The sequence below is a fragment of the Hemibagrus wyckioides genome, linkage group LG14 (genome assembly GCF_019097595.1).
Source record: "Hemibagrus wyckioides isolate EC202008001 linkage group LG14, SWU_Hwy_1.0, whole genome shotgun sequence".
In the NCBI taxonomy this organism is placed as follows: domain Eukaryota; kingdom Metazoa; phylum Chordata; class Actinopteri; order Siluriformes; family Bagridae; genus Hemibagrus; species Hemibagrus wyckioides.
This window is the reverse complement of record NC_080723.1, coordinates 11,374,383-11,400,419: the sequence shown is the minus strand read 5'-3', so window position 1 is coordinate 11,400,419 and position 26,037 is coordinate 11,374,383. Positions and strand designations below refer to the sequence as shown.

At 39.4% G+C, this 26,037-nt stretch overlaps 2 protein-coding genes across 2 annotated transcripts; one reads left to right on the top strand and one right to left on the bottom strand.

Moving 5' to 3' along the window:
• Nucleotides 1-5,776: 5,776 nt before the first annotated feature.
• saxo4 (stabilizer of axonemal microtubules 4) lies at nt 5,777-14,861 on the top strand. Its single transcript, XM_058407526.1, has 12 exons — nt 5,777-5,890; nt 7,132-7,262; nt 7,964-8,081; nt 8,188-8,332; nt 8,434-8,497; nt 8,751-8,863; nt 9,313-9,375; nt 9,468-9,554; nt 9,793-9,870; nt 11,392-11,486; nt 11,660-11,761; nt 12,300-14,861. Exons 2-12 carry the CDS (start codon nt 7,154-7,156, stop codon nt 12,310-12,312), a joined length of 987 nt encoding a protein of 328 aa, XP_058263509.1. The 5' UTR covers nt 5,777-5,890; nt 7,132-7,153; the 3' UTR covers nt 12,313-14,861.
• Nucleotides 14,862-14,948: 87 nt separating this feature from the next.
• Nucleotides 14,949-19,798, bottom strand: LOC131364382 (leucine-rich repeat-containing protein 10B). The gene has a single exon (XM_058407525.1). It carries the CDS (start codon nt 18,777-18,779, stop codon nt 17,628-17,630), a length of 1,152 nt encoding a protein of 383 aa, XP_058263508.1. The 5' UTR covers nt 18,780-19,798; the 3' UTR covers nt 14,949-17,627.
• Between the last annotated feature and the right edge of the window lie 6,239 nt (nt 19,799-26,037).

Below are 26,037 nucleotides of genomic sequence, written 5' to 3'. Positions count from 1 at the left end.
ATCATTAATTAAAATATAAATCATTTAAACCAAACTCAAATATATATAATTGACCTGGTTGAAGGACTTAAATATAAATATATAAATATGGAGCTCTAGGAAACCTGCAAACATTTGTCACGTGTGCATAAGACATGATAAGTGTGTTGTGTTCACATAGTCATGATGTTATACCAGTTTCAGACTACAGGGGAGCTAGTGAGCACACGTGACCCACAGCTGAAGACATAGATGTTAGCGAGTCCAGCAAAAAATTTTACATCACACAAATCAGCATTATCTCCTGAGCAAAAATTAGGAACAAGCAACCAAAACTGTGGTTCCCTAAAGGAATTTGGTCCCCAGTTTATGAGTGTTCTAATGCGCCATGGTCCACACAATGTAGTAAAAACAAACACACACACACTGGTCCATATGTACAATCATAGTGCATCTGTATACAGCATTAATTATTTAGCACTGATGGGCTGAAACATGCACCACATTATTTAATGATCAGAGTATTTAAGGCGCTTCATTTTGAGAGAGTGTTTTGCAACCATTTGCTAACCAGTGTACCGATAATACAATACAGTGTGTGGAGTAATGCATTTGAAACAATTGGTCACGCTCAGTCAATATTAAGAGTGAACAAGTTGTTAATTTCAGCATGGCGCATTCATTTGTTACAGTGTAGCAAATAGTTTGGATTTGTTAGCTACAAAGTGTGTGTGTGTGCATGCGTGCGTGTGTGTGTTAAAATGGCAAATGAAAGAGCAGCAGGTGCTGTACCTGTTTAGCTGAGAGCGGTCATAACCGCAGCATCGAGACAAAAAGAAACCTGGACAATGGAAATCAATGTTACAGCCATGCATGAAGCCAGTGTCAGGGAAGAGAGTGAGTCACGCTGTAAAGCCAACACACACACACACACACACTGAGCCAGGTTCCTGTAGACAAGGACTGTGCTGTTGTCCTTTCCTGCGCTGCACCAGACGGCCGAATCCACCCAGCGCGACAGGAGCCCCAGCTTACATCACATTACTCTATTAATAGACTCACATTGTACACACCTTTACTCCCCACTTCTGTCTCTAAATTCTCAAGTTCTCCCTTTTTTCAGGACATTCTCCATCATTCTCCCACATGCTTTCACTTCTCCTAATGATTTAAAATACTCTCTTTAGAACTAGGGGACTGTTAGTGCAGCACTGGTGCCATGAAACATCCGTTCTTTTTTCATCAGCCAGAACCTTGGATCCTGCAACCTGCATCTTCTCTCTTTCAGTGCAGCTCAGAGGAAAAGAAGCAAATGTTCCCTGTTTTGACATAATAACATTGCAGGCCAGAAAAATGGCAAGAGAACTCTATAATTGTGAATCACTTGAACAGACACGCAGACTCTGGCAGGAGGCCTCCAGGACAGATGGGAAAGAGATATGATGAGGGGAGAAAGGAAAACTGAAAGATGAGAAGAAAAGTGAAAATTGCAGAGAATTTGCAGAGAAGGAAAGTGGTTTGATTCAAGCGAACAACAGAAAGATAATACAGGATACATTCAGCTCCAGAAGTATTAATGGTCTTGGAAATTTGATCTAATTTAAGGATGCATGAATGTTAAATATGATACATGAATGTGTTACAAAGGGTCACGGTTTAAGTTAAAAGTCTGGAATATTTATTTTGTCAGAAACGGTGCACACGAGCAGAATGATCCAGGAAACCAAGAGAACCGAGGTCACAGTTAAACAATGAATTCAATTTCTAGAGATCACATCCACATAACATGCTGTGTGGAAGATTAGCTTTGTTTACTGTTAATGCTGTGAGCAGCATGTTGATTTGAAGTCGGGGTATAAAAGACCGTCCGGAGTACACATGTAGGAATTCCTAACTGAGAGAACGCTTTGCTGCAGTGTTCAAGAGGTCAAGATAAAAAAAAAGATCATACAGTATGCAGTATACATTGGAAAGGTTTTAGTCTGGAGACTGTAACAAACAACATTCTCCATCTTTGTTTCTCCAGAAAGTAAAGCAGACAGAGAAGTAGTAAAGGAGAAAGAGAGACTAGGAAAGAGCTAGATAGCTGTTTTATTAGATTTAAATGGCTGTGGGCAAAAAAGACAACAGACACTGGATGATTGATGTGCTGTGACAGAAGTGCACCCAAATTGAAGCTCTCATACACACACACATACATTGCTATTCCCCCAAAAGTTTGTTTCGAGCCCTGCAGTATAAGAGAACTTGACGTCTTGAAGTTATTTGAATTATTTAGGTTGTTGGTTATTTAAAGCCCAGCAGACCAAAACTCTGCCCTCCTGCTTTCCACCAGCATGTGGAGCCTCTCCATGACTTGCTCTCTTAATAAACATGCTTCTCTTAGGAATTGTAGTTCCTGAAACCTTAAGTTTGTTTCCCCAAGAGACAGACATAGCTGTGTCAGGCAGATTTTTCTTGTCAAAGAATTTTTAGGCAGTCAGTGGGCTTTGTGGCTTCTGGACCGGCTGTGCTATCTGCTGGGATGAGGAATTTTAAGCCCTGTGGGTGAAAGATGCAGTACAGTTACAAGGAGTGTGCAAAGAAACCCGTGTCACCTTCAATTAAAGTCAGCCGAACCTCAAAACACCATTTCCTGTTCAAGTTAGGAAATAAACATATTCTGTTCAATGGATGTAAATGATTAAATTGTGCAAAACAATCACACACACCAATTTCATCTCCCTCTAATGAATGTTTAAGATTTAAAATGTCAGAGGGTAAATATCTGCTGTTATTTTTTTTCTTATTGAGACCCACAGTGGTGCTTTTAACAAAACTTCCTCCAGGTCTCACAAACTGTGATGTTATGGAAACAGGAGACACTGTAGGGACTTCAGTAGTGGAGCCTGCACTAGTTATTCCAAAGGACAATCTGTCCAACATGCTGCAAAGGCTGTTTCTCTGCTTTCATTATTTCCACTTCTTCATAAGGGGAAATTTCATTTTGTCTGGAAGAAACAGTAAATGAATACTTGACACAATACATTTGCAGTATAATTCACTTCTGGTGAAGTTTTCTTAAAGACTGTCGAACTGCTGGACCAAATGAAAAACTCTTGTGTGCCAGCAGACAATCTTATATATAATCTGATACTGAATGCTGACAGAAAATCATTGTTCATTTCATCAAGAAAACCCGAAGCTTTTCGAACGAGGGAACACTGGACATGCTGTAGATGATTTTGGAGGATGATGAGGGTTGAGGAAGTGTACCGGCATCTTAAACCTTGAATCTTTTAATTCAAAGAAATAAATTAACAGTGTGAGCCAGCATACAGATTAAGTCAGTAGAGAGCACAAGGCTTTTAAAGAAGAATTAAAATGGAGTTTGAGTCAGTGAGTAGGACTTCCACACCTTTTATACTCTTCTCGATAAATCTGCCAAGAATAAACATTTAGAGTGATGCCATAAAGCACCATTCTGGACATCCGTTTTTTGAGGAACTTTTGTTGATGTTACCATCATGTGGAAGGATTTGGGTGTAGAAAATAATTTGGTTTATTGTGGCAACAAAACTCAGATTGAAAGATTATTCAGGAAATGAAAAATGCTCCTACTCCTGGTTAGAATCCCATCATGGAGGCTGTTCACTGCTGCTGAGGATGACTCCACATGGAGCCTGGAGATACATGAAATTGCTGTGGATGGCACCACTCAGAAACCATGAAGGTGGATTAGGACTGCAATTGATATGAACAGTTTTGCACTCAAGTCTCCAACAGTGATCAGTTTCTTCAACTTCAACAAGACAGACTTCATCTTCAGATGAACAGAATGAATTTCCTGGTGACACAACTGTACTTTTTGACCATATAGTACACACTTAATGATTTATAATCTCACTCTCCGATGTTAGTAATGATTTATAATCTCACTCTCCGGTGTCAGGTAAGGATGAGGCTCCATTTTGATTCTGGTTCCTCTCATGGTTTCTTCTTCTTGTCATCTCAGGGAATTTTTCATCACTGTCACCTCTGGCTCGCTCATAAAGGATAAATTGATAAAATCTGCACTGTTAAGTGTTAAACAAATAATATTCAATCAAATTATTCACTTAACCACAAATCTTTTCAGGTATCTTCCTTCCTTCCTTCTTTCTTTCTTTCCTTCCTCCTTCCCTCCCTCCCTCCCTCCCTCCCTCCCTCCATCCTTCCTTCCTTCCTTCCTTCCATTCATGTTTTTATTTGCACTATATGTGAAAGACAAGAAGATCTAACCTCTTGTGAACATGTGTGCACATGTGTGTGTTCTCTCTTGGCACGACCCACAAGTGCAGCCAAGCCGAGCCAATATGCACCATTCAATATTGGAGCGTGGCGAGAGGTGGGACAGTGACAGGTCACTCTGCAGGAGACAGGAGGAGTTCTGTTCACTTAAGAAGAGCTGCTGACAATGAAGGTGAGAATGAATTGATGTGAGGGCAGAAGGTTGATGGCAAAAGCACAGCAGGAGCCACTGTAATGATACCCTGGATGTTCAAAAGGATGTGCTAAAATCAACCAAAGTTGTGTCATAAACATTCTCACAATATTGAAGTGATATATCAGACTGCACAACACAGCTTCTTTATGTTTACTCTCACTTTATATTTGAACTGAAATAGAGACTAAGGATAAAAAACAAACAGGTCTTTACATATTGGTTGATCCATAAATTAATCATAGCTGATTCACATGTTCCAGAGGAAGCACAAGTTATTGAAATCTTACAAACAACTGTCATGTTTCATGCTTAGAAGCTAATCCTCTGCAGCTGATGACGTTCTTAAGTCTCTGACCCATAAACATTTCCAGAGACTGGATATATTTCCAGGATTCTGTGCTAGACTTTTTTTTTTTTCTTAATAATGCAGGCGTTTTCAGATCCTGCTTGTTTCATAGGCTTTTTGAAATCACCCATGGGATTCAGGTTTTGTGGTTGGCTGGTCAGGAACATTGCACCCTTTAAGTTCCTGACCTGGAAACCTCCTAAGTTGTTTTATTACTTTGTTGTGTTTTAAGGTGGAACATTGTTTACTAGGATTATGATGAACTTATTCAACTGCTGCTGTTTCCAGTCATTCATCAAGACAGACATTTGATTCAGTTCACACATATCCATGCCATAATGCTTCACAGATGATAAGCAGTTCCCTTCGGAAAGGAGGGAGAGCTTCGGAAATGTGTAAATATTTTTAAGCATTGTGATGGTATTGACACTATTTCAGTTTTCATGCTGACAGACAAAAGGAATTATCTATCTGGAATTGATTTTTTTGATCTGTCATAACCTAGAGATGCAAGCATCCATAAAAATAGACACTGTCTAATTGGTCCCCAAAAAACTCGGTTTCATAACATTAAATTGGAGGAGGAGGATGAATTTAGGACAAGCAGCAGTGGCACTTCAGGCTTTTGACGGAACAACACCGCCATCTTGTGGTAGGAAATGTAATCGACACCGTCACAGGACAACGAGCACAATTACAGTTTAATGTGCAAAAAAGATTCAAAAGCAAACAACAAACCCAGAATCCCAGATAAATTATCCTCAAATTACTGTAGCACCGTGCACCAGCCTGCCTGACGTGTTAGTCTGTATCTCCTGTTTTGTTCGATGTAAACTACATACAGCAGTCTGTTGTTAGCCTATAAACCTAAATATCGGCTCTTCCTACTGATTCCAGAACAGAAATGAATCATGCTTTGAATGTTTTGATTGGTCATCTAGAAATTGGTGCCTATAACATTTTTATGCAATTTTGTTTTACAGGTCATTGTAGTTATTTATTAAGTCGTATGACATCGTGACGAGGCGTTAGAGTGCTGGTTTCCTTAGTAACAGGGAAGGGCGCTCTCCCGCCGCACGCGCAGCTTAACGCTCCAGGAGGTAAGTTTTTCAGTAATTGAATGAAGGCTTGAAAAATTATATTCTAAAACGTAGAAACTGATTAAAACATTACTGACGTAATCAAAATTCCAGACTATATAGTTGTTACAGGCATGTCAGGTCTTGAATAATATGAACTGAATATGATGGATGAATAATAATAATAATTTGCTAATATTCATTATTTTGCTGAACTGAAAATAATCATCTGAGAAATGAATTCTTGCCTTACTTCATGACTCACAGCTGAATGTGCATGAATCCACCCTATTGTAATAAGTCTGCTTTTCTCATTTCCTGCCAAGACAGTGTTTTTTTTTGTTTATAATAACCTTGTACAAATCTTTAATAGTTACACAAATGTGTTATAAGACCAGAGCTAGACAAATACTGAGTGAAAATAAGTACTGTGCCAAAATGTTAATTAAAAGTATACAGCCAAATACAGAGAAACAGACAAATAAAGTTAAATGAATTGCTACTTTAAGATGCAAATGTATTTTCTTTAACTCACTGTCATGTTTACATGAGAAAGATAACGTTTATTACTTATGTTATCTGTTAGAAAATTATTTTTACCCCCATAGCAATGACATAATTTTGCCTCTGTAAGAGTTGCCATTAGTTAAAATCTGACTCATTGCCTAACCTACTGTGTTAGCTACAGGAATTATTGATAGTCTAACATAGCATGAACAAACAAAACATGAACAATTAGTCAATTATAGGCAGTTAATGTTAGCACATTAGCTACACCTCAACATGCTGTTTCAGATTATAGCTTATATGTTCTACGGAGGAAGACTAGGTGCCTCATTCTCTGCAAGTCTTTGCTTACTCCAGATACTGAAACATTTGACTGAAGCAGGGCCTGAGACACTCATCCAAAAGCTCCACACTGGAGTTTGGGAGATTTTCCATATTCACACATATACAGCTAGCTCACATATAAGTATAGTGCTAAATACATTGTGTAGCATGAGCATATGACGATTGGACACAATTCTTGAAGACCTTTGTGAATTGTACTGTGGCAGTTTAAATAAAATTTTAAGGAATAAAAATTAACACAATTTTTCTTGGAAATGTTTGAGTACAAGTATTCAGTTTTAATAATACTCAAGTAAAGTATAAATACAGCAAACTAATACTTAAGCACAGTAACCAAGTACAACTCTACAAGTAATGTCTAGCTTTAGTTATTACTCTGTTTTTATTCTGTGTTTTGGATTGGATTGTAGGCTTATTGGTTTTCCTTGAGAGATGGTTGGACCACTGGATACAGCCAAGTCTTCTCTGAAAGGCAAAGCAGACAGATTTATGTTTAATTCCTCTCTCAATCTGCACTGCAGCAGCTACCAACATGACTATGGTGAGAGGAGATGACACGAGGCCAGACCTTTCACACTTTCCTCTCTCAGGCTCCATGGCTTATATTTCGCTCTTGTTTTGTTTCAAGATGGCTAGTGGCTATCTAACACTGACATGCCGATTTCTGTTCAATTCATTAAGATAAAACATAGTACATGTATGTTGTCTTGCACACAAGTCTTGTACGTGGGAAAGACAATTCAATATTTTTTATTTTTGTTTATTTTAGTTTTGTTCTGTGGGCATGATGGCTTAGTGGTTAGCACATTTGCCTCAGACCTCAGCCTCTACCCCGTGTGTGGAGTTCCCATGTTCCCCCTGTGCTTTGAGGCTTTCCTCCAGGTTCTCCAGATTCCTCCCCATGTTTAAACACATGCGCTGGTTGATTGGTATCTCTAAATTATCTGTAGTCTGTGATTGGGTGTGTGATTATGCCCTGTGATGGACTGGTACCATGTCCAGGGTGTCCCCCACCTTGTACTCTAAGTCCCCTGGGTCAGACTCCAGGCTTCTTCCACCCTGTGTAGGATAAGTGCTACAGAAAATGGATGGATGTTATGTTCCACTTATACCTTGCTAATACATTATTCCTGCTATACATTGCTAATACTTTATTATCCATGACATGTTTGAGTTCCCTATTACATATGGGACACCTTGACTTTATTGTATTTACAGTATATATTTTTCTTTTTCTGTCAGGTAAAGAAGGCTTCAGTTCATGCTTAGGTCATCACTATGGGACAGGCTACTCTGCCAATCTGAAGCCTGCTGTCTACTACAGCCCCAGCCTTGATTTGCTTGACAACCCTAACCTCGGGTCAGCAAACACTGCTGTCTGTCTGATAACCCTGTGTGTCCGGTTCTACCATATTTACCTGTAGGTCTCTCTCTCTCTCTCTCTCTCTCTGTATGTCTATCTCTAGTGTTTCTCTCTTGGACAGTTTTCAGTCCCAGACTAAGCACCATTACCAGCCACTGACTGTACCCAGTGGAGCTGAGGCTGTGCCCCGCACAAGAATCAAGAGCAGAGAAAGTGGATACCTTCAACTTTACACATACCCCAGACCTGTGAGCATCATATCTCTGCTCTCTACCTGACCAATTTTAGTTCTGGTAACATGGTTGATGTTTAGTTTGTCTATGATTCTCTTTCCTTCTTTCTTCTTCAGAAATTAGTATCATCGCAGACAGAGTATAAATGCAGTTATATTCCTCAGAGGCCCACACTCTCAGGTAAAATCGAAATCTGTCTGTAAGGTGTTCTGCATGTCCTCATGGCAGTAGGTGGATTGGTACAAGGTGTGAATCATGTGTATGCATGAATCTATGAAATCTCATGCCCAGTGTTTCTGGAATTGCTTCCAGGATCCATCCAAAACTCAGGATAGTCACTGAAAATGAAAGAATGAATGAAATATTGTCATGATTGTAATAGCCAAATATTGCTATGAGTGTTATTTGTTAAGTCTTTGTGTTTGTGCCACAGTGTACCGTAAACATCAGATCCTAAGCAATAACAAGGAGAGTGGATTTACCGATGGCAAGAACCTGCAGCACAATATACTTGTACCCCAAGACACCACCAGCATCCACAATTCAGTACATATTTTTTCATTATAGGAGGTGTATTAGAAATGACAGTCAGTTGTAGCTGTGACAATACACCAGAGTGCTTTGCTACCTGCTCTGTTCAAAAGTGTATAATTGAGTTTATATGACACAACAACATTATCACTGTATCACTGGATCACAACAGTAGAATCACACTATACTCCTTTCAGATAGTTATAGATTATTGGAGGGGAAAATATGAGATGACAATGGATAAGACATCAGATCAGGACGGTTGCCAAGATACATCATTACTGTGCCTGAATTGTATGTAGTTCTTCCCTGAATATCCTTAAAGCTGAATGTTAATTTCATAGTCAGTGTGTTATATCAAATGTACCACAGTATAGAGTCAAATTAACAAAAGCTCACTGTTCAGTTACACTTACCTGTTATTATCTGTCACATTACTTCACCTTCCTGTTTCTGATTGTCAGGGAGAAACTAACACAAAGAGCAGCGTAATGAAGATGGACTTCGGCCCTTTGGTTTGCCTTCAGGTCTGTATAATTATAATTATAACTGTATAATAGTTGTGTGTTATAGTACAGTACATAGCAAGTACAGATGTATATGTGTGTTTGTGTATCAGGGCAATGAAGTGTTACCCAAATTGGTCACTCATGCTTCTCGAGAGACTGCATTCACCAGAGACACTAAAGAACTGTCATCATTCCCAGTGAGAGCAGCACACACCTACACACACCTAGACACACCTACACACACTTACACTCACCTACACTTACATACACACGCATACATACACCTATTCACCAACACTCACCTCCGCACACCTCCAAACACCTACACTCATCTCATCTCACTGCTTTTCCACTAAGTTAAATTTCACTCCTCCATTCCTCCTCATTTACTCCATTAAGAGGTCAGTACCATGTAGTGCTGTTCTCTGTCCTCAGGATTCTCAACCCTGTGTGTGTCCTCATGGCCCCAGAAAGAAGAGCCTGCTGTTTTCTGAGAGAACTATTGGACGGAAGGTTTGAATGGCTTTGTTATGAAACCTGCTTACTCTGTCTGTCTAGAATATCAAGTGTTTATAGGTCATGAATAGGCATGTATAATCTTTCAGACCTTTCAAAGGACATTTTTTATTCTATTAAGCAGTGGAAAAACTTCAAAATAATACCCTAAGGCCACTCGATTTGAATTACTACCTCTAGACATTAGAGGAAAGGTGATCCATACTCTGATGTCATGCATGCAGTATAAAGCATGTGAAGGTTTATCATTCTGATTTCTGACACCATGTCATATTCCTTTCTCGTATTACAATGCTGCGATATGACGAATTTATAGAATTCATCATTCTCTGATATTCTTTTGAAATGAGCTTTCCTTTTGTTACACTTATTGTACATGCAAAAATATTGGCACCCCGGTCAAATCATGTGTTGTGTTGCTGTTCTCATTTAAATTTTAATGCAGTTAATAAATGAAATATAAAATATTTATGCAAACTCTGTAAATATTACTATAAAGGACACATCGACAAAGGGCACACTTAAACCAAACATACTGTATCTCTGCAAATTTTAACACAAATGCATATTTATTTTCTAAATAGCAGTACATGTGGGCGTTTTGTCTGTCAGTAAACTGTAGTAAACTTAGTAATCCACCTCTCAGCTTCCAAACAAAGATCCTTTTGATTCTTGCTTTTATTTAATTCTTGAACTTACCAGAACCTTAAACTGATGTAGTTCCTCAAATAGTAGTCAAACAGTCTATAAATATTTAGACACCGACAAATTATTGTTATTTTAATTGCCCACCACAGTATATTGGAGGAGTGCTTACATATCAGCTGAATGGTATAGGAATTACAGCACCTTTTACTTGTGCTTACACATATTTTGTACTTTTAACACATGCTGAATGAGTATTTTTAAGTGTTGATTGGACAGAGATGTCGTACCGAGGCTCTCATAGGTGACTCTCAGGCCCAACTTGACTGAAAAGGCTTTGAGTTGCATGGAAGATGTTTTACACTGCTAGAGAGTAGAGAGACATAGAGACTAATAGAGTGGTTTCATTTATTACTGATTTTCTTTAGGCTTTTTACATTTCGATTCTCATCAGAAAATGGTCTTTGCTGAAAGTTCTTTGAATAAATTAGGCATGATATATTTCAGTTTTTTGGGCTAAGTTATTGTACATGATCCAGCAGGTCTTACTGTACAGCTCTGGCTTTAGCTACAGTAGCAGTATTGTGTTCGAAGACTAATGGCTTTTACTATTAGTGAGAGTGCTGAAAGTCACCATAAAAACTGGTTTCTTTTCAGCTGGGCATGATTTGTCATCCACTTGAATCCAATCTACTGTAATTGCATTGTAAGCAGTGGCCGAGTTACAGTGCAGCAGTGCCAGATTTGACCACATGAAAGATCGGACAGTCTGAACGAACCTCTGTGGAAATATGGTGCAGTGAATTATGAGTTATAGAAGCTTGGCTCTGCCACAGTGTGTGAAGTAGACCAGTGAGTTCTGTTCTTTTTCAGGAAGGTTCAGGCTTCGTCCTCAACACTCCCATCCTCAAGACCCTGCCAGACACACCGTATGACCCACTGCAGTTCCTCTCACATTATCACACCAAGTGAGTCTGCATGTCTGCATTGTGTGTGTCCTGTCAAGGCCTCAACATTTTAAAACGAATACAAACTTCTCTGTTTGTTCCAATGTTTATAGATATTACATAAACATTTGCATTGACTATTACTGTGATTAAGACTAGACTGTAAAACGAGTATAAACTTGGTCTGTGTGCAGGTTTTGTAACAAGGCAGGTTTTGGTACGCTTCAGGCAGGCTGGAGTAGAGGAGGGGTTCAGTCATACAGAGAGAGTGGATACAGCGGGAGAGACACTGACAGGTACAGAATAAATACCACAAACACACACAAGCACTTAATGTAACTCACACAGTGCTGCTCAACCCTATGGAATTAGTGTTGTTATATGAAATCTATATGAATAGAGTGCCAATAGAATAAGACACTTTTAAGCTTGAGGTTATTCAATTTTTTATATATCATAATTTTTCACGAGAAAAAAAATTTCAACATGTATTCAAGATAAGACTAATATTATTTGTTATTTTTCCAGATAAATTTTTTGCATTGCAGTAGCATCCAAAAATGAGTGATATCATGCTGTTAATAATTTAAAAAATAATCAAAGTCTCCATGCAGTCTTATAAAGTGGATTATAGAATTGGCTTAAAATGATATTTATCCTGCTTCCTGTACCACGCCTCACTGTCCTAAATAATCAACAGCGACTAGTGCAGGGTTTCCCAAAGTAGGGGTCATAACCCACATGGGATCGAGTGATTTGAAGATGGTGTCATGAGAGAAATTCACAATCTCTTCTTTTAACTATTTGATCCTTTCATTCTTTTCTCCATCACAGGTTTAATCTTTGAGGATATCATTCATCCAAATAAATGGACATCTACTGAGTCAAGTGTAATATCTCATGTTCATGTTTCTCTTCATCATTATGGTTACCTCACTATCTTATAGAGTGTTTTAATGAGGTCTTAATGAGGACCTAGTGTATATGTGACAGTTGAGGTATTAATCAGCTGTTTTCATAATTATGTCACTGTGCGTGTGTGTGTGTGTGTAAGAGAGAGAGATTATTGTTGTTTTGGATTTTAGCAACACAAATCATTAGCCTCAGAAAATTCTTAATTTTAAAGTTAACATTTGTCTGTTTCATAGTGGAAGGTAATAAACACGTTCCATACCCTTGAACGTAAAAGTCACAAATGGCTTCTTAGCTGTGATTTGAGTTCAATCGTTGACGTATTTCCTCTTAAACAGGAAGTCAGAGAGACATCAGACTGACTGACTTGCGCATGTAGCCGATAGCGTTCAAGATACACAATACAGCTGACAAATCCAAACATATTTAGTGACCTAGCGAAATATGGAGAACAGCAAAGAGTTAACAAGATACTGTACTTTCTCTAACTGATGGAGAAGCCTCTGAAGCATAGAAACATGGAATCTTGTTCATCAAGCTCTAATGAAGCAAAATATGCCAGCATTGAATAGCCCCAAGCTGGTAAAACATCTCTGAAACTTGTGCTGCGACCTTACACAAATTCCACACTCCTCAAAAACAAATAAACTCGAACGTTTTTTTTTAACCAGAGGAAATAGTGTGGGAAGAGTGTGCGGGAGGGCACACAGCCAAAAGAGCAACCAGCCATGTTTACTGACCAAAAACTACCCCTGGAGTGGAACATATATGGTCCTAGGGAGCATCTAATTATACAAACATGAAGATTTACACAAATATGATTGATTTATTAAAATTTATTGTTTTTCCAGAAAAGGTGAACTAAAAACAAGAATATCTCCAAAATATAATAAGACTTGATGCACCCATTTTAGTTTCAAATGCTTTTTAATGAGAAGGCTAAGATTTCGGCCTAGAGGTTTCAGCCTCTACTTCCTCCTCTTATTAATTCATCTTCCTCCTCTGTCTTGACAGTATTATAATAGTAGCAAAAAAAAAGTGAAGGTGTAAGTGGTGTACATGTGAATCTCTTGCTCATTTGCTGTCATGTTTAGAATGGTATGTAGCAGACCCAAAGAGAATGAAGGTACTATAAACTAGAGACTAGTGTTCTTCATGATTAAGCACAGAGGCTGAGTGCACAGTGCAAACCTGCTTTATGTCAGAGTCTACAACAACGCCACAACCCCACATCCAAACCAGTCCAACACTATGCCAAAATCTGTCAGTGGAAAAAAAAAGATGTGGACATAATCATTCCATACTTTGCATATTTCATTTATTATGATAGCAGTATGTATTATAGAATATTGCAACTATACAGCACACACAAGTGCTCCATAAAAGTTAGCCAATAAAAACATTTGTTTTTGTATGATAAACTCTCTTGTCTTGCACAGCTCCATGCTTTGTACTTCCATTCGTCATCTCCAGAGCTACACTATAAGGTCCAAGGTTTGTGGAAACCTGACCATCACAACCATATGTGGTTCTTCCCTGGATGTTGGAAGCACACTTGTATAGAAGATCTATATATGCTATATAGATTATACTGTATATGTATATATACTGTAGCTTAACAATTTCTCTTCACTGGAACTATGAGGCCCAGACCCTGTTCCTGCTTGACAGTGACCCTGTGCACAAACTGGAGTGAAACTACACAACCACTGGACACCTTCTGGCCTAAATTTGAACACTGACTGCCTGACCTCCTACTGAACGCCCAGACCGCCTCACCTGATACAAGTGTCTAATCTCACAAATGCTCTTGTAACTGAATGAACACAAATCCACACAGCCACAATCCAACATCTAGTGGAAAACGTTTCCAGATGTGCAGAGACTCTTATAGCAGCAAAGGTGGGGTTCAACTTCATATTAATGCTTGTGGTGTTGGAATCACTTTTGACCATATAGTGTATATAACATCAGTGAAGACTAGATGGCTGTCTGCAATCAGAGAATTTTACGTCACTGAAAATGTTAACATTTTGGATCTAATCAGATACACAGCATCTTCACATGCTTGCTACGGAGTCCCCATCCTACCTGAAGATCATCAACAAAGACACAGTGGCAGTTTTTTCTTTCGAACTGGAGTGAGAGGAAAACTTGCAAGTCCAAATACCTCAGGATTCAGTAATGATGACTCAGAAAGTCAGAGTGATTTAACAGATGGTTTCGCTATAATTTCAAAAAACAGAGAAAGAGAGATTGAAAGTCAAGCATTCAGGAATAGTGCATGATAAAGCATTTCACTATGATTAACCACCATGAACCACAAGCCATTTCAGCTCAAAGACTTAAAAAATTATAATAAGGAATAAGTTCAACATGTGTACGTTGCCAGAACAGTTGCTGTACTTGGCTCCTGTGTATTTAAGGAATGTTAAAAAAAAAAAGAATGAAAAGGTTACAAAATTAGCAATACATTTCTCCCTTAGAGCTTCTACACACACAACCATTTTGTTAAATAAACTTGAAAAATAAACATTGTCTTTGTGACAAATAAACACTAAGTAACATTTGCAGTTTTTCATCATAGAATAAAAGCCCTGAGCTTAATTTGACAGAGAGAGTAAAATAGAGTATTTTCCAGCCCACCCCACATAGCCACCCAGTTTAACAGGACGAAGATGGAGGAAGAGTTAAAAAGCATAACAGGACAATAAGGGAACAAGAGGCTTGGAGAGTGTGACTGGAATAAAAAAGAAGGAAATATGCTGGTCATTGGAAGGAAAGAATGAAGTCAAAGAGAATTAGAGGACACCCCTGATGACAGCTGACCTCTACACTTTAAGTCTCATTTATTTGCTCCCTCTCTGTCTCATGCTAATGTTTAAACATCTTCATCTTACTCAAGCCTTTTAAGGAGAAGCATCCCCCCGTATCCTTTCCCCCTTCTCGTAACACGTTCTCTGCTTAACACACGGTGACCTCACAGAAACCCTGGCAGCTGTGACAAAGTTTATCAATGTTAGCACTGGTCTGGCTTGCACTGTCCATTTATCTCTATGATCCTCCAAAGCTCTGGAGCTTCTCTTGCTTCTGGCTGCCGTGTCTCGTTTAAAAAAAAAAAAGCACATTTCAATTCTGAGTTGAATTACACAGCTGGTTTGCATTGTGGATATTGTATAAGTCTGTTCAAAGTACTAGATCGTTCTCCTAGCCCTGCATGAATGATTGAAAAACATTTTCAGAAACCCAATGATTATTTAATGAGAGATTTCGTTTCAGCAACAGACATCACAGCAATCACAATATCCAATTCCAGATACAGTACACCAAGTTTAGAGTAGAATTACACCCGCTCTACTTTAGAATTAAACCCACTCATTTACACACACACACACACACTACAAACACACACACTACAAACACACACACACACACGTTGGTCTTCATTATGTATAAAGCTTAGAGAACAGTTACTGTCCATTACAGCTGCACTGTGTACATTGTTCTTCACAGGTTTTTTTTATGATAATAAATTAAGTGCAAAACCTAAAGGTTAGAGTTCTGTATTGCAATTGTTTCACTTTTTTCTCACAGCAGCTTTGTTGGAGCAAACTCTGGAATTTTTCACCTAATATCTGTCTACCACATCTAATACCACAACCAGGGAAAGGATTTTTTATGTGTTCCTGTACTGAGATAACAGAACCCCAGTTTACTCGAACTCACATATAATGGAGGTTTATTTGAGTTAATTAACCTTTATGCAAAGAATATTTTTGTGGAATCCTTTATTCAGATGTATGTGGAAATGAAGCTCTGTATAGTGACTCCCTTTCACATAGGGAAGATTATCTGCTGCTAAAGTAGTCATGTTGCTTTGATCGCACATGGATACAGAAATTCTTAGGTAACCTTATAACCTGATAAATAACCTGAATTATTTGTTACTCTGCAGCTCCAGCAGTTGAGAACTACATAAGAACAGTACTGATGAGGTTTCAAACATTGTTTTTGTTAAGGTTTAAATGGGTATGTGTGCAGATACCCATGGGAGACTTCATCCTCTGCTCTTGCCTCAGACTCAATTATAATTTTCATGGTGTGTTTTTGTGGTTGTCAGAGGACAGATGTTGCCTGGATTGCACTTGACACTGAAAACTCAACACCAGCAGCAGAGCTGAAAAAGGTTTCATCGCTCTTTGTTCGTGTTTAGATGCAGTTTATGATACAGAATCAGCTTGCATTTTCCTCAGTGATTACACTGAGAAGTTCATGTTTAATGTTTGGCACTTTTTTTTTTATTATGTAATCAAGTCGAATAATCTTTCTGATAAAAAGAAAATCAGGTTTGTAATTTAGCTACACATGCAAAAAAAATAAAAATAAAATAAAAGATAAATAAAAGATAACTTCAGTGCCAGTCAGAACATTTTTTGGTGTAGAACACACACTGTATCTTATAGTCTAATGAATCTCTAGCTGTAAAATTAAATTATATATATTTATATTGATATTTTTTGCCTGCATCTAAAGTCTCAGCTGTAAAAAATGTGTGGTTTACTACACATGGAGAATACTGTTTTGGAGTTGGGGAAATTGAAAGGAAGTATTAGTATGGACTGTAAGGCAAAATCCACTGACTGGATCATTTTTAGTGATAAGCTAAGAAGTGTGTGTTAAATGATCTACTCTGTTGTTTAAATACAAAATACAATCATGATAAAAGAGTTTCAGACACAACCCCTGAATTTAATTCCGTCTAAGTCTCTTTAGATAAAGGAGTCTTCTATAAATGTAAATGTCCTGTCTGAGAAGTTATATTTTTGAATGTGCATGTAATAGGAGTATCTCTGTGTTTATGTTGCTGGACTACTGATCGGAAGGCTGTGAGAGTCGAATCCCAGGAACACCAGGCTGCCACTGCCACTCCTTTAGCAAGGCCCTTAACTCTTAACTGTACAAATGAGATAAAGATATATTGCTCTGGTTGGGGGCATCTACTAAAGGTAGGTAGTCATATAAGTTTTTCTAAGAGAATTTAGGAACTGCCCTTAAACCACTATTATGAGTGAGTTTCGAGTGTGGGTTCTCTGCTCATTACTCAGTACAGGGAAATGTTTCAATTCTTGTGAGGAATTTGCATATTACAGTACAGATGTGGTAAATGATATTATGATGAAAATGATAGAGTATTCCTTTAATATAGTTAGTGCAATCCAAATGAAGTGTGTTGTAGTTAAAGGGGAAGAATCAATCATTAGTCTCATCTAGTCTCAATAGTCTTCCTTCATATTTGTAGCTTATCTCAGCTTGTTCATACTCCAGATCTGACTTTCTGTAACCATCATAACGTTCACCCTCATATTCAAGCTTCCCATCATCATACACCACTTGATGTCTTTCACACTCCTCCTCTTCTGCTTTGGCTTGTAATGGCACTTCCTCCTCAGCTGGTGCTGCTACCTCACTTGCTGATGAAGACTTCATTCTGAGTTTCTTTAGTATTCCTTGTCTGGTTGGCTTGGCTGCTTCTGCTGCAGCTGCCACCTCGGCCACTCGTTCTGCACGCTCCTCTTCTCTTATTCTCTCCCTTTCCTCCAAGGCCTCTGCTGCCCCTTCTCCAACAATTACAACATCCTCTCCAAAAAGCGGTGGCCCCTTCACAGGATTGTGGTCATAGGAAAAGAGTCGGAGTGCTGGGAAGATCAGCAGACTGGGTAACTTGGAGATACGGTTTCCATCTAAATCCAAAATCTCCAGCTGCTCCATCTTCAGGAGAACCTGTGGGAACTCAGTAAAGCGGTTGCCATAGAGCCAGAGACTTCGCAGTGCTTCCATGCGCCACATGTCTGATGGCAGAGCTTTAAGTTTATTGTCACCAAACTGCAGAGAGCGCAGATGAGGGAGCTCATATAGCTGCTTGGGGAAAAACTGAAAGTAGTTACTTTCCACCCAGAGACACCGGAGGCTCTGCAGGTTTTTAATTTCTGGTGGCAGGCTCATCAGCCGATTGCTGCCAAGATATAGGTGGGTGAGGTTGACCAACTGGCACATGCTCGGCGGGACGTCTTCTATTTTGTTAAAGTCAAGCGCTAGAGTGCGCAGGCCTTGCAGCTGCACAATGCCATCCGGCACCGTGCGAAGCCGATTTCCACATACATACAGTCTCTCCAAATGTTCCAGTCCCAGAACTTCCTTTGGGAGGTATCGCAAACGAAATTGGCTCAGGTCCAGCACTGGATCTCCGCTAGAGATTAATTCATTAAAACATGGAGGCAGCTTCTGTTCCACCTCCTCTTCTTTCACTTGTGCCTTTTCCTCTTCCTCCAATTCGTCATCAGTTTCCTCCTCTTTTTCTTTTTCCTTGTCCTCCGTCCCTTGTTTTTGAGAGGAGTTTCCCATGCCCTGCTTTGTGGGTCACTGTGTATGTATGTATGTGTCTGTCAGTGGGAGAATGTAAGAGAGTGTGTGTGCTTCAGGATGGGCTGTGTGTGTGTGTGTGTGTGTGTGTGTGGAGGTCTCTCTGGCTGTTTCGCTCTCTCTCTGTGAGCTTCACTCAGCAGGCTTCCCCTGGCACAGAGAGATGCTATGCAGGGTAGCATTTTGTGTTGGCTGTGAGCTACCTGAACTCTGATGCAGGACAGCAAGGGCGGACATCAACAAATACTCTCTCTCTGCGGACTCCCATAATAGGCACTCAAAAATGTTAAATATTTTATAATTCTAGAACAGATAGTAATAGTAGTAGTAATAGTAATAGTAATAGTAATAATAGTAGTAGTAATAATAGTAATAATACGTGTAGTAAAAATAGTAGGAGGTGTAATCATTAATATTGTCAGAGTAACTAAAAAGTGTAATCCTGACCGGTGTAACAATCCGTTGAGCAGATTCAGCCTTGTTAGAATAGCCGTCTGTCCCTTAGCAGAAATATTAAGTGCATCTAAGACACAAACTTGTGGTTAACTCTCAGTCGGTTTCAGACCGAAAATACCTTCCCGTGTGCGCGGGCGGTGTTGTGCCGTGGTGATCCAGACGCTACAGGGACGCAGTGGCAGATCCAGAGGCGCAGACTCAGGACAGGACCGTGAACGCCGTGTCACAGCAAACCTGGACACTGACCGCCGGTAATCAGAAGAAGGAACCTCGAATCGTCGCCGTCCGGTGCTTTTGTTTCCACACCTCGCGAATGTGCTCTTCGAGGAAACTTCAAAGTCAGTTCACAGTGTAAATGTTACAAAAAAAATAAGTCGACGGCGTCAAGCCACTTGAGACGCGGTGCGGGTGTCCACTACCGTGGGGTCTGTGTTTATATCCGTTTTCTGCAGAGTCGCGCCTTTCTTAGCTGGAGTTTGTGGGATTGGCTTTTTCCTCGCCGACGAAAAGTAGAGAGAGAGAGAGAGAGAGAGACTTACACATATGTCCATATACACACACACAGAGAGAGACACACCTACAAAAACACACACACGCACACACCTACATGCCCATATTCATACACACAGACACAAACACACACACACAAGTGCAGATATACACACACAGGGTGAGACATTCACACACACACCTATAGAAAGACATACACACAAACTCACAGAGAGAGAGCGAGCGAGAGAGAGAGCGAGCGAGAGACTGACATTATTACAAACACCAAAGGGCCCCATGACATCTACACCACTGAAATGAACCACAAAAAATGATTATGAACCAAAAAAAAATTATGTCACCTTTCAGAAAGAAAGAACCAAACTTCAATGTTATCTGGCACTAAATCATGATAGCTAAGAAAAGCCCTAATGATGAATAGGCTCCATGAACACAGCATGAAAGTCGCTGTCTCAGACAGACCTGGCTGCCCGGAGACGAGCGGCTGCACTCTCACTGCCACCTGGGAGATGTGGTGACAGAGATACACAACCTAGCACACTGTCCTAAATACACATCACATCAACTCAGGGTTTGGGCTCTCATTTGAATAACGTGTTCACTCGGCTTAAAGATTCTGTCACAGCTTCTCTTTCAGTCTGGTCCAGAGATTCCAGTAATTAGTGTGGAACTTGATTGGGAGACTATTTGGCATAATATTTTTATTTAATCAAAAAGTCTGTCCCATCAGCTGATACACTTTATGTTTGCTCGCACCATGCAGAGCCTACTTAATGATCCAATGACAAAAATTTTAATAAATGTAATGCAGGCACTACTGGGGATTATATTCATATGTTTTGGGAATGCCCACACATAATTTTTTGGAAGTATGTGTTAAATATGCTTTATATACTGTTAATGACAGTGGTTGATATGTCTTTATGTCCAGGTTTACTTTTGATAGTTGATGATTCAGGTTTAATGCTTAGTTTACAGCAGAAGAAAATAATAATGGCAAAAAGACTATTTTGAAAGGCTGGTTTGAACTACATATCCCCCACCTGTCATCTGCCTGGTACTCCTACATTTCAGAAATTTTAATTTTGAAATGTGCCACAGCCCGACTTCATAAGGCAACATGTCATACAATTAATAACTGGACAGCTGCTATAGATTTTGTTAAAGATGTAATGAAATGATCAGTGCGGTAACACAGCATCATGCCTGAATTTGATGAGTGCACTGAAGCTGATAAATTCAGTCAGCTACTGCAATCAGCTGTAAAGTACCAGATATACTGCTGAGTAAAATTAACATTACACTGTCACACAGCTACTGGTCTGAAGGCCATTTATAGGCACAGTAAATATAATAGGTACAGAACAATCTGATAAGTTTTAAACTTGTTCCATTTCCAGGGAAATGAACTCTTTCTGTGAAAGTAGAAGGTTCTTGGCCATGTTAATTGATTACAACATACCAGCCACTGGAGCAAATACTAAAACTCAGACTTGGGCTGGACTCATGGACTTGTTTATTAATGAATGTGGAGGACACCCTCTGCTGGTGATCAACTCAGCAAAACTCACCCTGCATCAAACAGTGGAATACATGAATTAAATAAATTAGTTTACTTTTGGTATAGTTTTGTGTTTGAATTTGAAAATATTTATCAGATTATCTACATACACTATATTGCCAAAAGTATTCACTCACCTGCCTTGACTCGCATATGAACTTAAGTGACATCCCATTCCTAATCCATAGGGTTCAATATGACGTCGGTCCACCCTTTGCAGCTATAACAGCTTCAACTCTTCTGGGAAGGCTGTCCACAAGGTTTAGGAGTGTGTTTATGGGAATTTTTGACCATTCTTCCAGAAGCGCATTTGTGAGGTCACACACTGATGTTGGACGAGAAGGCCTGGCTCTCAGTCTCAACTCTAATCCATCCCAAAGGTGTTCTATCAGGTTGAGGTCAGGACTCTATGCAGGCCAGTCAAGTTCCTCCACACCAGACTCTGTCATCCATGTCTTTATGGACCTTGCTTTGTGCACTGGTGCACAGTCATGTTGGAAGAGGAAGGAGCCAGCTCCAAACTGTTCCCACAAAGTTGGGAGCATGGAATTGTCCAAAATGTCTTGGTATGCTGAAGCATTCAGAGTTCCTTTCACTGGAACTAAGGGGCCAAGCCCAGCTCCTGAAAAACAACCCCACACCATAATCCCCCCTCCACCAAACTTTACACTTGGCACAATGCAGTCAGACAAGTACCGTTCTCCTGGCAACCGCCAAACCCAGACTCGTCCATCAGATTGCCAGATGGAGAAGCGCGATTCGTCACTCCAGAGAACCCGTCTCCACTGCTCTAGAGTCCAGTGGCGGCGTTCTTTACACCACTGCATCCGACACTTTGCACTGCACTTGGTGATGTATGGCTTGGATGCAGCTGCTCGGCCATGGAAACCCATTCCATGAAGCTCTCTGCGCACTGTTCTTGAGCTAATCTGAAGGCCACATGAAGTTTGGAGGTCTGTAGCGATTGACTCTGCAGAAAGTTGGCGACCTCTTCGCACTATGTGCCTCAGCATCCGCTGACCCCGCTCCGTCAGTTTACGTGGCCTACCACTTCGTGGCTGAGTTGCTGTCGTTCCCAAACACTTCCACGTTCTTATAATACAGCTGACAGTTGACTGTGGAATATTTAGGAGCGAGGAAATTTCACGACTGGATTTGTTGCACAGGTGGCATCCTATCACAGTTCCACGCTGGAATTCACTGAGCTCCTGAGAGCGACCCATTCTTTCACAAATGTTTGTAAAAACAGTCTGCATGCCTAGGTGCTTGATTTTATACACCTGTGGCCATGGAAGTGATTGGAACACCTGATTCTGATTATTTGGATGGGAGAACGAATACTTTTGGCAATATAGTCTATTATATTATTTTTTGCAAAAAAAAATAATAGACCACTGCCCAATCTCCAGATTTGAACCCTATTGAAAACCTCTGGAATGTCATCAAGAGGAAGATCTATGGTCACAAATCATCAAGCAAAGCTGAGCTGTTTACTTTTTTGCAAAAAGAGTGGTATAAAGTTCCCCAACAGCAATGTGAAAAACTGGTGGAGGGCATGGAGCCAAAACACATGCAAATCAGGGTTATTCCACCAAATACTGATTTCTTAATATTATTTAGCCAAAGCATTAACACAATTTGTTTACAAATTATTTGCATTTTGTTTTTTTTTTTGTTATTAAAGCTCTGCAAATACTGCATGATCTTGGGTTATTTTGATGTGTTGTTATTTCCTTTAAATATACACTCTAAATAACAATAGTTATATTTTGAATTTAGGAGAAATATTGTCAGCAGTTCACAAAAAAAAAAAAAAATACTGTTCATCTCACCAATACATTCACCTGTAGGAAAAAAACATAAGAAACTGATTATTTTGCAGTGGTCTCTTTTTTTTCCAGAGTTGTATATCTAAATACCTACATCTATATCTAAATAAGAATTTTTTGGTGCTATATTCTTATTTATTTATCTTCTTCTTCTTTCAGCTTATCCCTTCTGGGGTCGCCACAGTGAATCATCTTTCTCCACCTATCCCTATCTTCTGCATCCTAAACACTTGCACCCACTAGCTTCATATCCTTATTTATTACATCCATATATCTCCTCTTTGGCCTTCCTCTTTGCCTCCTGCCTGGCAGCTCCATGTCCAACATTCTCCTACCAATATACTCACTCTCCCACCTCTGAATATGTCCAAACCATGTTAATCTGGCCTCCCTAACTTTGTCCCCCAAAAGTCCAACATGGTCCTCCCTCTTCTGAAAATAAGTGTTAACCACAGCCATGTCCATCCTCAGCAAAGTCCACTACCATCTGTCCTTCAAGGTTCCTTTCCTTAACTTGCCCAACACAGCTTGAATCCTGCTCCTATACTACAAGCCTTGCTACCCTTCCACCTGGTCTCTTGTACACACAGTATATCCACCTTCCTTCTCTCCATCGTATCAGCCAACTCTCGACCAACAAAAAATGAAATGAAACAGCCTTTATTTGTCACATATACATTACAGCACAGTGAAATTCTTTCTTCGCATATCCCATCCTTGGAGGTTGGGGTCAGAGCGCAGGGTCAGCCATGATATGGCGCCCCTGGAGCAGAGAGGGTTAAGGGCCTTGCTCAAGGGCCCAACAGTGGCAACTTGGCAGTGCTGGGGCTTGAACCCCTGATCTTCCGGTCAACGACCCAGAGCCTTAACCACTTGAGCCACCACTGCAAAAAAAAAAGAAAATTAGGGGCAGTGGTGGCTCAAGTGGTTAAGGCTCTGGGTCGTTGACCAGAAGATCAGCGGTTCAAGCCCCAGCACCGCCAACTTGCCACTGTTGGGCCCTTGAGCAAGTGTTTATCTGGGCTTGGAACCGGCACACGAGTCACTGGACTGTGACCCCCATGGCTAGATTTTATTACTTATTTATATTTTATTTTATTAGATAATGTATTATATAATAGTAAACTAGGGCTGCAGCTATCGATTATTTTAGTAATCGAGTATTCTACCAATTATTCCATCGATTAATCGAGTAATCGGATAAGAAGTACTTTTTCTTTGTGGAATACTAAATACGCAAGAGAAAATAAGACAGGTCTCTTAAAATGAACAACTAAGTTGTTTCCTATTTACAAAAATGAAAATAAAATCTAAACCTATTTAGTGCATTTAATTGACATTCAAAATGCAAATACAAATATATAAATTAAAAAAACTTAATTACTTCATAGAAGGTAAAAATAGTACAACCTAAAACAAAATAATAATAATAATAATAATAATACCTAAACATTGCATTTATGTTGTGCAACTGAACTTTCACATTTCAGTCTAACTACAGCTCATGACATAAGCCTTTACTGCCTACCTGGAAGACTTTGTGGCTTTTGTAAGAGGCAAAAATTAGTGGACAGGAAGGTAACTTGGAACAAGAACAAGAGTCCATACACATAAAAGTTCTTAACACATTTTTCTGTAACATGAAATTAGAGTTATTTGGAGAATAAACCCTCTTAAATGTCTACAAATCTCTACTGGTGTGTGTGTGTGTGTGACAGAGAGAGAGTGGGGCTATCAAAATGAATGACACTTAGGCTTTCACAAAACTTAGCTAAATTAGGGACATATAACTACCCACCATACTGATTTACGGTCTTAAGTAGTCACTACATGTAGCCACAATCCACATACATTTATACTGGCCTTAATTTCAACTAGCAATCATATTGTTTTAAGGTAACTGTGAACGGTCATATTGTTTTAAGGTAACTGTGAACGGTCATATTGTTTTAAGCTAAGTGTGACGCTTGTGTCAACTCCATGGACTTAAAGCGGGGACTGTGTGTGAATATTAACGCGGTGAAGTTAGTTTGATATTCGGACATTAGACAGACATTCGAAAGCGGAATATTTCTTCTGAAATATACATATGCCATGCATCATTGCATGCTGCTTTTGTTAATGTATCAATACTAATTTAATTAACAGATAGTATTAATGATGCATCATGTGAACTGATTTGTAATTATTTATTTATTTTTTCACTTAAAAAAATCCTTCAACAAAAAATTCCTTCAGTACCTTCTAGGTCATGTGACCGTGTGACCCAAAACTAGTACCAAAATAATCTAATTGGAAACCCCCAAGAGGTACACCTCTTGTTATCCCAAAATATGTCTTCACTGATTTTTATTTGTCGACGGTCCCTAAAATACAGCTTCCGACTGTCTGTCTGATGTCCGGATATCAAACTTCAAGTATCGAACCTGTACTGTTGTGGGTACACCAGTTCAGTCTTACAGTAATCACACTGTACAGTTTTCTGTCTGTTTTGAAAACTTTCTGCCGTTTTCTTTGGCATGAATCTCCTCTGTGTGTAGTTACAATAAATAGATTAAACGAAGCTTTGAGTCAGCTAATTTGCCTTGATGATTTTTTGTATTCGAATTACTCGAGGAATCGTTTCAGCCCTCTATAGTAAACATAATTAAACAATTGCTTGTGTAAATTGGCCTCTCGGTTATTACACACTGGGAGTCAGATTAATGCATAACTGAAAAAATTAATGTCAAAACCAGATATACACAAAACACATCAAATCAAGTGAAATGTAAATTGTTTGCACAGGTTTTGTTCTCTAACAGCACCAGCAAGTTATTCATGCCAATTAAACAAAATGGAGTGTTTTTTATAACCAGTAAGTATTTCCAGAGATGACAGCTTG

Excerpts from the sequence above, each read along its gene's own strand:
- LOC131364382 (XM_058407525.1), bottom strand. The coding sequence starts at position 18,779 with ATGGGAAACTCCTCTCAAAAACAAGGGACGGAGGACAAGGAAAAAGAA.
- saxo4 (XM_058407526.1), top strand. The coding sequence starts at position 7,154 with ATGGTTGGACCACTGGATACAGCCAAGTCTTCTCTGAAAGGCAAAGCA. Across the intron at positions 8,498-8,750 it reads TCAGAGGCCCACACTCTCAG|TGTACCGTAAACATCAGATC; the intron begins GTAAAATCGAAA and ends TTTGTGCCACAG. Across the intron at positions 9,871-11,391 it reads AGAGAACTATTGGACGGAAG|GAAGGTTCAGGCTTCGTCCT; the intron begins GTTTGAATGGCT and ends GTTCTTTTTCAG.